This window comes from Xenopus laevis, chromosome 9_10S, assembly GCF_017654675.1.
Source record: "Xenopus laevis strain J_2021 chromosome 9_10S, Xenopus_laevis_v10.1, whole genome shotgun sequence".
NCBI classification, from domain to species: Eukaryota; Metazoa; Chordata; class Amphibia; order Anura; family Pipidae; genus Xenopus; species Xenopus laevis.
In genome coordinates this window covers 5,440,172-5,453,272 of record NC_054388.1, presented here as the reverse complement: position 1 = coordinate 5,453,272, position 13,101 = coordinate 5,440,172, and the positions used below count along the sequence as shown (strand labels likewise).

The window sequence follows — 13,101 nt, the reverse complement described above, 5'->3', positions numbered from 1 at the left end:
TACTTTATTTGCAGCTTTCACTTTAAGTATCGAGTTATGGAAGCTTTGCTCTATATTTTTTACTCTACATTACTAAGTAAAAGTCCAGCATTTGCTTTTAAGGGCTACTGTTAAACATATTACAGCTGAGTACTTGCTTCACACAATATTCACTTGGGATACTGTTATGATTCTCCTACAGATGATTCTAGGTGCCCCCGAGCAGACCCTTCGCTCCCTCCACCTACAGAGGGATATCTCTTCTTACGCCTACACCTGCTCTCTCGCTCAGCTCAAGGTGAGAATCATCCTCAATTAAATCACAACGTAATTCAAATGAGTACTGAGGGGGTAGTTGCAATGGGCAATAGAAATGTATCATTATAATGAAGTTACATAAAAACAGAATTTCACACTATTGTCTGCATCATGGTTCATAAAGTATACTGAATGCATGATTTAGATATACAGGGATGGTGTGCCCATTTTGGACCTTTTTGAATAAATCAGCAGCCCCGTGACTGAGACAATTAAATGAAATACCATATACAGTGGCTCAGTGGTTTAGTGGTTAGTGTTGCTGCCTTTCAGTAATGGAGTCCTGAGCTCAAGGAGGAGTTTGTATGCTCTATTTAAGGGTTAATGGATTTCTTGCCAAACTTTAAAAACAGAGAGGCAAGTTGATTGTCTCCTGGTGAAACGGAGCCTAGTGAATGTTACAGGGACCCTAGATAATAAGGGGTTTAGTTAGCCTTTAACAGAATGGTATATGGCAAATAGTTTCATGCCTTACCCCAGTCTGCTGAAAAGCTTTCAATTCTGTATTAAACCATAGATTCTACAAGGCATGTCTATAATATGTTAGCTCACATTCCCTCCTTGTCGATCTCCTAGTCTTCAAATAATGACGCGGGAGAATTTAAAGAGGTTGCTGAGGCGATGAAAGTGATTGGATTCAAACCAGACGAGATTCAGACAGTGTACAAAATTCTGGCTGCCATTCTGCACCTGGTGAGTATGAGATATTGGGTTTTATCAGGGGCCTGGTCCTAATAGTTACCTATAGGAAGCAAAGTCTCCCCAATATCTAGGGTAGTGATCCCCAACCAGTAGCTCGTGAGCAACATGTTGCTCTCCAACCCCTTGGATGTTGCTCCCAGTGGCCTCAAAGCAGGTGCTTATTTTTGAATTCCAGGCTTGGAGACACATTTTGGTTGCATAAAAACCAGTTGCACTGCCAAACCGAGCCTCAATATAGGTTGACAATCCACATAGGGGCTACTAAATGGCCAATCATAGCCCTTATTTGGCACCCCAGGAACATTTTTCATGCTAGTGTTCTTCCCCAACTCCATTTACGTCCGAATGTTGCTCATGGGTTGTAAAGGTTGGGGATCCCTGATCTAGGGTGACACAGCCCATGGGAACTAATACTTACACAAAGTGGCTTCTGCCATGCAGGACTAAGCCTACACAGATAGTAGGAGGTGTAGGTTATTAATTCCCTTTGCATCAATTTGCCCCTAGGGAGGCACATATTTGCTTCCTTGATGGGTACAATAAACAAAGGACATTGTTTGTCTCTTCATTTGCAGGTATACATAGAGGAATCTATGGATTATGGTGTAAATCAATAACCTCTTTTTTGCTTAACAATTTCTTTCACATTTTCAATTTCAGGGGAATCTCAAGTTTGTTGTGGATGAGGACACCCCACTAATAGAGAATGGTAAAGTCGTTTCAATAGTGGCAGACCTTCTGGGCACCCGGTCTGAACAAGTAGAGAAAGCCCTTCTCTTCCGAACGGTGGCCACGGGCAGGGATGTCATAGACAAGCAGCATACTGAGAAAGAAGCCAATTATGGCAGAGATGCATTTGCCAAGGTAAAAAAATATGGTCCTCCTTACATGCTTCATGATGGCTTCTTGTCAGATTGGTATGTAGATAAGTCCATTAAATAGACAATGGGTGCAACAAGATAAGGTAGAGTCAGTATCACCTTTATGGAGCCTAAAGATGTCCTGCAACATAAAACCCATTATACAACCATCTTCTGATGTTTTCCAGGCCATCTATGAACGTCTGTTTTGCTGGATTGTGAATCGGATAAATGACGTTATTGATGTGAAACAGCAAGATGCCTCTCTGCACGGAAAGAATACGGTGATTGGAGTGCTGGATATATATGGCTTTGAAATTTTCGATAATAACAGGTGAGGTGCAGTGAGAAGAGGCATTGCCGTGACAATGAAATGCCAAAGAGCTGAATATACACGTTTTCTGGTGAGATTATTAATAAAGACTGGATAAGCTTAGTGGGAGTTATAGCAGCAAGTAGTTTACTAATTGCCCACAAGGTAGGCTTGCTCCAGTTCAGTTCTGGTTTCTAGGATTGAGTTAAACGTGTTAAAAACCGAGTATGCAGTATCCATTCATTTGACTTCTAGTCCACAGTTACATGGCAACAAATGCCCATATCAAAATGTCTGGCCCAGAGACTGGACAGTCATGTAGAAATTGAAGGCATATCTGCCCTTGTTTTCTAGCTTTGAGCAATTTTGCATAAATTATTGCAATGAGAAGCTACAGCAGCTGTTCATCCAACTTGTACTTACCCAGGAACAGGCGGAATATCAGAGAGAGGGGATTCCCTGGAAACGTGAGTAATTATGGAATTAATGTGTATCTTAGTTGTAAGGAATCCTTGGTTAATGGTTAAAGGAGAACTAAAGCTTAACTAAAGAAGTAGGTAGAAATTCTGTACATTATGTTTTGTGCTTCTGTACCAGCCCAAGGCACACAACCCTTTAGCAGTAAAGCAAAGATGCCCCAGTAGCTCCCCATCTTCTTTTTGCTGATTCACTGCACATGCTCTGTGCTGCTGTCACTTACTGAGCTTAGGGAGCCACTCACAATATACAGTACATATAGAATAGAGATGTCACAATATAAGGCTGATTAGTAATTAATACAGATAATTACTACATGGCAGCATAGAAACCAGTGCAATTAGCATCAGAATTTAATAATCATCAAACCTGTAGCATCAGCTTATATTTCAGGGGAAGCTCATTTTCTGCTGGATAATTAGTGACGACCCCTAAACTTAGCTTCTCAACAGCTGCTCAGAGCCCACTGAGCATGTGAGTGTCACAGACACTTTCCAAGATGGTGACCCCCTGTGACAAGTTTGAAGTCCTGGATCATTGCTGCTATTGACAAGCTGAAACTTTAGCCTCGTGCAATAAGCTCAGTGTATAAATTGTGGCATTTGTAGCCATATACATTCTTAGGGTTTAGTTCTCCTTTAAACATACACAAGTATGTGTATAGGAAAAAATATAGGCACACAGTTCCAATTTTACATAAGCTCAACCACCTTGGCTATTCCCCCGTGCCCCCTGTGTCTCCACAGATTGACTATTTTGACAACCAGATCATTGTGGACCTGGTGGAACAGCAGCACCGAGGGATCATTGCGTTGCTGGACGACGCCTGTATGAATGTCGGGAAGGTGACGGACGACATGTTCCTCGAAGCGCTGAACAAACAACTCGGGAAACATGCGCATTACTCAAGCAGGAAGGTATGATGGTTGCCGCACCGCGTCTGTGCACAATGCCTGTTATCTTCCATGTATTAATGTTAATTAAATGGTCCTGTCAGAGGGGCATTGTATTTATTAGCAAAAGTGCAAAAAGAGGGGTATCAGGTGGTCAGGAAGCTCCAGAAGGGCTGCTAAAAATAAAGTTAAATAAAGTAATATTTATATTAGATTCAGTGTCGGACTGGGATGCCATGGGCCCACCAGAAAACATTAGACCTTAGGCCCACTAGAAAACCCTAGACTATGGGCCCACCAGAAAGCCTTACACTGCGGGCCCACCAGAAAACCCTAGACTATGGGCCCACCAGAAAGCCTTAGACTGCAGGCCCACCAGAAAACCTTAGATCACAGGCCCACCAGAAGACCTTAGACCACTGGCCCACCAGAAGACCTTAGGCCGCGGGCCCACCAGAAAACCTTAGACCGCGGGCCCACCAGAAAACATTAGACCTTAGGCCCACTAGAAAACCCTAGACTATGGGCCCACCAGAAAGCCTTAGACTGCAGGCCCACCAGAAAACCTTAGATCACAGGCCCACCAGAAGACCTTAGACCACTGGCCCACCAGAAGACCTTAGGCCGCGGGCCCACCAGAAAACCTTAGACCGCAGGCCCACCAGAAAACCTTAGATCACAGGCCCACCAGAAGACCTTAGACCACTGGCCCACCAGAAGACTTTAGGCCGCGGGCCCACCAGAAAACCTTAGACCGTGGGCCCACCAGAAAAACCTTAGATCGCAGGCCCGCCAGAAAACCTTAGGCCGCGGGCCCACCAGAAAACCTTAGACCGCTGGCCCACCAGAAAACCTTAGATCCACTTTCCAAACTATTAATTCTTTCTCTCCTCACTCAACCACTTTATTATCCTAGTCTTTTATATCTACTTACAATATTCTTCCATTATTAAGCATTTTTATTCCCACAAAGAAATAGGGAATGACTATAAAATAGGTTTAGTGTTTAGAAGCACGGAGGGATCACTGACACCTGGGCCCACCGGGAGTTTTCCTGGTATACCGTTGGGCCAGTCCGACACTGTGTAGATTCATTAAAAAAGGAACAGTATCTCCATTGGCCCTAGCCCATGACTACGTGAAAACACATTGGGCCAATGGAGATACTGTTCCTTTTTTTAATGAATCTGCAATAAACATTATCTTTATTTAACATTATTTAAGGCGGCCCTTGTGGAGGCTTCCTGAGCCGCCTGATACCCCTCTTTTTGTACTTTGCTGGTTTATCCGCTCCCTAAGCTGAGGGTCTGGGGCTGCTGCACCTGTTCCACGTGGTGAGGGATCAACATATTTCATGTCCTTTTTTTCGGTGGTTTAATAGCAGCCATTGTATTTATTACTGTTCTCTGCATTTATAAGCTTCATAACAGGCCTAGTCGCTGTTAGTATTGCAGCGAGGAGAAGTAAGTGTGAATGGCACGGGGCCTGTGTGTCTAATTGCCTTTTCTCAGACCTATGGCCTGTTTGTGTGTGTGCGCGCGTCTGAGGTAAACTCTTGTTCAGAAAGTGATGTCATGTCTAGCCAATAGGAACAGGTCTGTGGGATCACCTGATCGAGGCTGTCTGAAGACTGTTACCAAGCCCTCAGTGCTTCATGTCGCCTGTTAACGCTGCTGCACTTGTGTCTCATCTGTGTGGCCTCTCTGTCTATTTGTCCGTTGTCTGAAGTGGAGAGTCTGATAACCCAGCCCCAGTGAAAGTCACTCCTATAAAACAATTGAAACATTTGTATGGTCTCCACTCTCCACACAAAGCCATGAAATACTTTTTGCAGGTAGCTGTGAAATATAAAACTCTTTTTTTCAGGTATTTTTACCTCAGGTAAAGTGAAAGCAGCTAATACAAGTGTAAAATAGAAGATTCATGTGGTGTTTTACACTTGCTCTCTACCTAATTGGTACAGAAAGGGGGTGTTTATGTTTAATAGAAGCAAAATGGCTGCCAGGTTGCTTAAGCAACCATTTTTGTCGTAGCCGGACCATTGCTCAGCTGTATATATTTGTTTAGTCATGCTGCTCCAAAAGGCACATGTACTATAACTAGGGATGCACTATTTTGGATTCGGCCAAATCCCCGAATCCTTCATAAAAGATCGGCGGAAAACCGAACCGAATCCTAATTTAAATATGCAAATTAGGGTTGGGAAAGGAAAATGTGGGAACATTTTTTTGACTTCCTTGTTTTCTGACAAAAAGTCATGTGATTTCCCTTCCCTCCCTTAATCTACATATGCAAATTAGGATTCAGATTCGGTTCGGCCAAGCACAAGGATTCGGCCGAATCCAAATCCTGCTGAAAAAGGCTGAATCCCAAACCGAATCCTGGATGCGGTGCATCCCTAACTATAACATAAACTGGGGGTTACCTATAAACACTGTGCAAATTTGCACCAGTTGAACAATGAAAGCAAACATTTGATTGTTGCCATAGGTTACTGCCCAGGTGCAAAATTGACCAGTGTTTATAAATGAGCCCCACTGTGCCTTCAGGAGAATATGTGAAAAAAGGAGGTCCATGTCCAAGGAGCTTGCATTCTAATTACTGGAACTAAACAAAGAAACAGTCGATGTAAGTTTAATGGTATAACTCAATTCAAGTACGGGATCCCTGACCTGTTATCCGGAATGCTCCGAATAACGGGCAGGCCATCTCTCATCAAGCAAATAAATCAAATTTTTTAACAATGATCTCCTTTTTCTGTGTAATAATAAAACAGTAGCTTGTACTTGATCCCAACTAAGATATAATTAATCCTTATTGGAAGCAGAACCACCCTATTGGGTTTATTTAATGTTTAAACAATTTGTAGCAGACTATCCAAAAAACCCCAGGTCCCAAGCATTCCAGATAACAGATCCCATACCTTTATAATGTAATTGGATTACTGTATGTACACTGGCCTCTCCTAACAGTCTCACTGACGTCCCTTCTCCTCTGTGTTTCGAATCTTGCAGGTCTGTGCCACAGATAAAGCGCTGGAATATAACCGAGATTTCCGAATCCGTCATTACGCTGGAGACGTGGTGTGAGTTTTTTGTGCCGTGCCCTTCAAAGGGGTCGCTCACCTTTAAATGATCTTTTAGTATGATGAAAAAGGTCACAGAGAGGACCGAAACGTTGGAGATGAATTTGTGAATAAAGCACATCGATTTATTTCACTATAATAAAGGAGTGCGGGTCCATCTTCTAAGATATATATATATATATCTATATATATACCTTGAGTCTTCCTTCTCCATGTAATTCCATTTATACATAAGAATGGGAGCTTCCATATCACTCTGTTGAGGCAGTATGTCAGGGCATTATGATAGATGTTGTTTATCCTGAGCTCATATCAACTTTGGATCCATTATGACAGTACCCCTTTCTCTCTCTTTTGTGACAGTTACTCGGTGGTGGGATTTATTGATAAGAACAAGGACACACTCTTCCAGGATTTCAAGAGACTGATGTTTAACAGGTATAGGATTCATAAGGCCATGAAATGCTGTATTCTATATAATGAGTTTGCTGTTCCAGTCCTATAACAGTAATGATCCAGGTCTGCAAATGTGTCCCCAGCAGCGTGTCGGTGATACTGCAATGCTTAGTCTGCTGTGGGCTGTTGTTGAGTTTCTAAAGCTTAGAGGTCCTCAAAAATCAAATATTAGCAGAAAATGAGTTGACAGCTGTTTTATTATTTTCATTCCTCAGCTCCAACTCAGTTCTGAAGGCCATGTGGCCAGAAGGGAAGCTCAGCATCACTGAGGTCACCAAGCGACCGCTTACGGCAGCCACGCTTTTCAAAAACTCCATGATTGCTCTGGTAGACAACCTGGCATCCAAGGTATGACCCCTGACATCATTATGAAACGTTTATGTATGTGTGACATCATCCAGATACCACTTGGGTGGGAAAGAGGCCTGACTGCCATATTAACTCGTTTCAGGAACCGTACTACGTTCGCTGTATTAAACCAAACGAGAAGAAGTCTCCTGCTCTATTCGATGAGGTGAGGTGTAGGCACCAAGTGGAATACCTGGGTTTACTGGAGAATGTCAGGGTCCGAAGAGCCGGATTTGCATATCGCCAATCGTACGAGAAATTCCTCCACAGGTTTGTTTTTTCTTGTGCCTCGTATTGTTAGTAGCTACACTATATGTACAAGGCAATCTCTAGCTCTGAAATGGGCTAATTGTATTTATGAAGATGTGTTTTGCTCAGGTACAAGTTAATATCGTCTCTGACCTGGCCAAACCACAGCCTGCCTTCAGACCGTATCGCTGCGGAAAGGTTCATGGTAGACTGCGGCCTAAATCACGATGCGGCTTATGGCAAAACCAAGATCTTCATCCGCACGCCACGCACTTTGTTTTCCCTGGAGGAAAGACGCAGTGAGATGCTGATCAGAATAATCCTCTTTCTGCAAAAGGTGAAACCAGAGACAAACAGGCTTAAATATTCTTTATACTCACTGTTCTTTCAGTTGATGTTACCGCTGTGGTGTTACTGACAGTGAACGAGAGCAGCAACGTTTGGGCTTCTATTAGGGCCTTCTTCAGATAATTGATGGCACCTCATTCCCATCTATATATGCAAATATGCAATTATAATACACAAAAGCCATGAATATCTTCTAAATTATATCCTTATAAACGGTGACAAGTGCTGTCATTAGGGATGTAGCGAACCGCCGATAATGTGTTCGCGAACGCCGTTCGCGAACACCGGCAAAAATTTCGAACAGTTCGCGAACAGTTCGCGAACTTCGAACATCCGAAAATCGTTCGATTCGAACGATCGAAGGATTTTAATCGTTCGATTGAACGATTTTCGTTCGAATCGAACGAAAATCGTTCGATTTTAGCGATCGAATGGTCGAACGATTTTGACGCGAACGCCTATTGGCGAACGTCGCGCGACGTTCGCGAACTTGCGGCGGACGCGAACAGCCGATGTTCGCGCGAACAAGTTCGCCGGCGAACAGTCCGCGACATCCCTAGCTGTCATCAGTTATAAACGGTGAGTAGTGATGTCATTTTGTCACATGACTCACTAAAACGTGTGTATTATAATAAATAAAGTACCCCTTGTTGTAAAATATAGGATATTCAAAGTAATTTCGGAGTTCCATGACCTGTATAAAAGCACTCGGTCTTCAGCCTTGTGCTTTTATATGGTCATGGAACTCCTCGGTAACTTATAATATCCTTATATTTTACAATAGGGGGTACTTTATTCACTATATAATACACAAAAGCCATGAATATCTTGTAAATTATATCCTTATAAACGGTGAGTTCTGATGTCATCAGTTATAAACGGTGAGTTCTGATGTCATTTCTGTCACATGACTCACTGAAACTTGTGTATTATAATAAATAAAGTACCCCCAGTTGTAAAATATGAGGATATTAGAAGTTACCTCAGAGTTTCCTGACCTGTATAAAAACACTCGGCCTTCGGCCTCGTGTTTTTATATGGTCATGAAACTCCTCGGTAACTTATAATATCCTTATATTTTACAAAAGGGGGTACTTTATTCACTATATAATACACAAAAGCCATGAATATCTTGTAAATTATATCCTTATAAACGTTCTGATGTCATCAGTTATAAACGGTGAGTTCTGATGTCATTTCTGTCACATGACTCACTGAAATTTGTGTATCATCACTCGTGCTTTTATATGGTCATGAAACTCCTCGGTAACTTAAAATATCCTAATATTTTACAAGAGCGGGTGTTTTATTCACTATAAAATGACCTCTAGTGGACAAATGTTAAAGTGCATAAACAAGGATTACTAAAAATGCAGAATTCTTCTTTGTTCTAATGAAAGGAATTCATTGAAGAATAATGAATGATATTTGATTGGTTTTACATACAAACACCCACATCCTCTACTTACTTGCTAGTGCATCCGTCTGTCTTGAGTGGAGGCCAGTGAAATGCATAGATGGGCATTTCAACACCCAGTGGGCAGAACCATCAGGTGCCATAGGCCTAAAGGATTCCAATTACAACTGACCAGGCAATTGGTATTGCCCCTTGTTATTTAAAACATCACAAGGAACAGAATGTGCAGAGACCAGATCAGATGGCAGCTTATTGGCAAGTTTATGGGGCTTCACCAATATCCATGGTTGGCACCTTTTCTGGAAAAAAATACCGGCCTTCCTACACTGTTATCTTTTTTCCCTATTAATAACATTGGGATCAACCATCATTTTTACCGGCCAGGACGGTAAAATACCAGCCAGGTGGCAATCCTACCAATATCTAGCCGAAAATCTGCCACAAATCTATCGGGCAGGTTTGAAAATCCTTTTGGGCAAGGGGTTGTTTGAAGCTTCACTCTGATGCAGGTTGGTAACCTACTGGATGAAATTCAAGCAACACCTGTAATTACATATAATTATGAAGGAGTGAATGGAAGCTGAAGGTTACAAGTAAACACATAGTTGGGAGGGTGTCCACTTGTTGAAAAAAAGCAAAAATGTAAAGCCAAGTGGTCAGTGTCGCTGCTTTTATGGCATCATTTTCTCATGTGAATTTTTTTTAACCTTTCTCTGAATCAGCTATAAGTAGAAATTATTTGAGCTCAGCATCTATGTTATTGGCAAGCAAGCAACATGGCAGCTTCATTGTTTGTACACAAATACAGATATATTGATGTGAACAGTTCCTACTCCGTCGGTAGCATTTGTAATTTTCTGTGTTACAGGTATGGAGGGGGACTCTTGCACGCCGGCGGTGTAAGAGGATTCGGGCTGGCCGCACAATCCTTCGGTACTACAGGCGCTACAAGGTGAAGTCTTACCTGCGTGAGGTCATGCACAGGTTCAACGGAGTAAAGAACAGTCGAGACTATGGGAAACATGTGAAATGGCCTACTCCACCCAGGGTTCTGCGGCGCTTCCATGAGGCTCTGCAGAACATCTACAACAGGTATGGTGTGTGTCGGAGCCCCCTAGGTTTTAGAAGGCACCAAGGGGGTATATGATAAGTCTGATTGTGTCTTTCTCTTCAGGTGGAGAGGGTACCAGATAATCAAGAGTTTGCCTCCAGCAGAAATACCCTTTGAAATACCCTTTGAGAACCTTAAAGGGCACAGAGTGGATATGGGACTTCAGAGATGCTGGAAAGGAAGCTACTTGGCCTCAGTGAGTATGAGGGACACCAGAGTGGACCTGTCAGTAGAATAAAGCATTAAACCACATTTACCTCTTACCATTGCTCTTCTATGTTTGGGAAACTGCCTGCCTGGTTTAGATTGCTCTGCACCATTTGTCCATGACCAGGACATCTTACCTACCTCACTCTGTTCTCATTACAGAATCAAGAAAACACACGGAATTCTCACCTGTTTGTGTCTCGCTCAAGTGAGCTCCAGAGAAAGGACAAGTTCATGCAGGTTCTGTTCTCCTGCCATGCGAGCAAGGTACACACACATTGGAGAGGATAATATATGGTGGCCTGGATACTAACCTTCAACACTGCCCTATCCTGTGCTTTGGATTCTGGAAGTCACTATGACTGTTAAGTAAAGGATAATATCACATTATCTGGTGTACCCTCTGCTGGCTGTGATTGTTGATCTAAATGTTGGTGTATGTGTCTCTATGTTGCAACGTCTGGAGGGTCTGTGTCTCTTTGCATTGACGAGAGTGGGTGCCCGTATCCTTATAATCATGTAGGACTCTAGTATTTGGGTTTTTTTCTTCCTATGGGAGACATTTGTTGAGCTTGTGTATCTGTTGGCAGTGGGACTCTGGGTATTCCTGGTAAGTGGCTGCCAGTCTCTTCTTGCTTCTCTATCTCTATTGTGTTTATGTGGCTCAGTGTACATTGGTGGGCGATATTCTCTGAGAGTTATTGGGTTTTCTTGTTTCTTTTGTTTATTGCAGGTCAACAGGTTTAACAAGGTACAAGATCGCGCCATCTTTATCACTGACCGACACTTATATAAGATGAATCCTGGGAAGGAGTATAAAGTAATGACCAGCACTCCACTTTATAATGTAAGTAATACAGGTCTAGACAGTTTTGGGGTTATATTATGGTCAAGACATTATAGGGCCCCCCACAAGCCACTCTTCCCAATTTCATTTCACCCCACTAGTCATCCATTTATCTATTCAAATCCTCCTTTGCCCCAGCTGGGGATCATCAGGCAGGATTGGTTAATATTTCCTGGTAAGAAGATGCAGCATGGCAACATCTAGTCATTATTCTGCCTGTATAGAATATCCCATTCTAATATGTAATATGTGTCAATGAATGCCTACATTGGTATTGCTCCTGCCAGGAAGCAAGGATGATGAAGGCCATTATATGTCTAACTAACTGAACTAATTGTGTCTGAAACCTTGGTCTGACAAGGAAACATTTAAAATACGTGAATGCAAAATTGACTATTGTGTTATTCTAAGAAATTTTGCAATGTACATTCATTATTTATTTTCTTTTAATTCCAAGATTCCAAGTAGTTAAGGAAGTTGTCAGGAGAAAGAAAGAGGCTGCTCTGATTTTCTTCTGCTTAGGAAAGATGTGAGAAAGGTTTCATTGTTTTCCTGAGCAGAAGAACATCAGAGCAGCCTCTTTCTTTCTCCTGACAACTTCCTTCCTTGACTACTTGCTGGTCAGACTGGTGGGAAACTGACCAGCAGGTGGCGATGTTGTAACAAAATTCATTCATATTAACAGCACACGTATCCCTTAATATCTTGGAATTAAAAGAAAATAAACAATGAATGCCAATTACAAAAGTGCTTAGAATATCCCCCTCATCAATTTTACATTCACATATTTTAAAGGTTTACTTATCCTTTAAGGCAATATATCACCTTAGCACTGATGGCTTTTTTTTGAACATATTTATAGGGTTTCATTAAAGGCTTTCTAGTAATTAGGGATGCACCGAATTCAGTATTTTGGATTCGGCCAAATCCGAATCCTGCTGAAAAAGGCAGAATCCTGAACTGAATCCTGGATTCGGTGAATCCCTACAAGTAATTCATTAAGTCGTAAGGTGTACAATGAACAAAACTAAATGGAATTTAGAGTGTATATGGTGAAAGTGTAAGGTCACAATCATTCTAATCCAAATCAATGTGACATGAGAGATGAAGCTGAGCAGAGAAGTGTCAGGAGATGCTTCCTGTAAATTAAGCTTTTGCTGGTATGTCCAGGCCCTTGCCCAGATCTTAGAGTATATATTATATTATTATCCTGGGCTGATTGTCCTTATGATCAATATCATACATGGAACATTCCATCTTAATGGACAGGGAGTTCCAGGTCAATCCCTTAGAACAGAACAGATTAAGTCATGTTGAGGAGCACTAAAGGGAATTATTAAAGTGCATAAATATTTAGAGGTGATGGGTGTTGTTGACGTATATACAGTATACATTAATAGGAGTACATTAATCCTGGAGAGATACAAAGAAGAAACAATAGGGATTGGGGGGGCAAGTGTTATGGGCTGAATCAGTGCAATGCAATTATGG

The 13,101-nt window shown here is 42.0% G+C and overlaps 1 protein-coding gene across 2 annotated transcripts in view; it reads left to right on the top strand.

The window, feature by feature from the left end:
* LOC108702550 (unconventional myosin-Id-like) overlaps positions 1–13,101 on the top strand; it is a 36,292-nt gene that overhangs the window by 16,782 nt on the left and 6,409 nt on the right. The window contains exons 6-21 of one of the 2 annotated variants that reach the window (XM_018238084.2): positions 182–277; positions 874–990; positions 1,660–1,863; positions 2,048–2,193; positions 2,527–2,639; positions 2,919–2,920; positions 3,396–3,566; positions 6,557–6,627; positions 6,991–7,065; positions 7,299–7,431; positions 7,535–7,701; positions 7,810–8,017; positions 10,314–10,537; positions 10,620–10,752; positions 10,926–11,030; positions 11,497–11,610. In XM_018238084.2, the coding sequence (XP_018093573.1) occupies positions 182–277; positions 874–990; positions 1,660–1,863; positions 2,048–2,193; positions 2,527–2,639; positions 2,919–2,920; positions 3,396–3,566; positions 6,557–6,627; positions 6,991–7,065; positions 7,299–7,431; positions 7,535–7,701; positions 7,810–8,017; positions 10,314–10,537; positions 10,620–10,752; positions 10,926–11,030; positions 11,497–11,610 (2,079 nt within the window). Of the gene's footprint in view, positions 1–181; positions 278–873; positions 991–1,659; positions 1,864–2,047; positions 2,194–2,526; positions 2,640–2,918; positions 2,921–3,395; positions 3,567–6,556; positions 6,628–6,990; positions 7,066–7,298; positions 7,432–7,534; positions 7,702–7,809; positions 8,018–10,313; positions 10,538–10,619; positions 10,753–10,925; positions 11,031–11,496; positions 11,611–13,101 lie in introns of those variants that run through there. The other variant, XM_041578638.1, reaches the window with a different exon arrangement.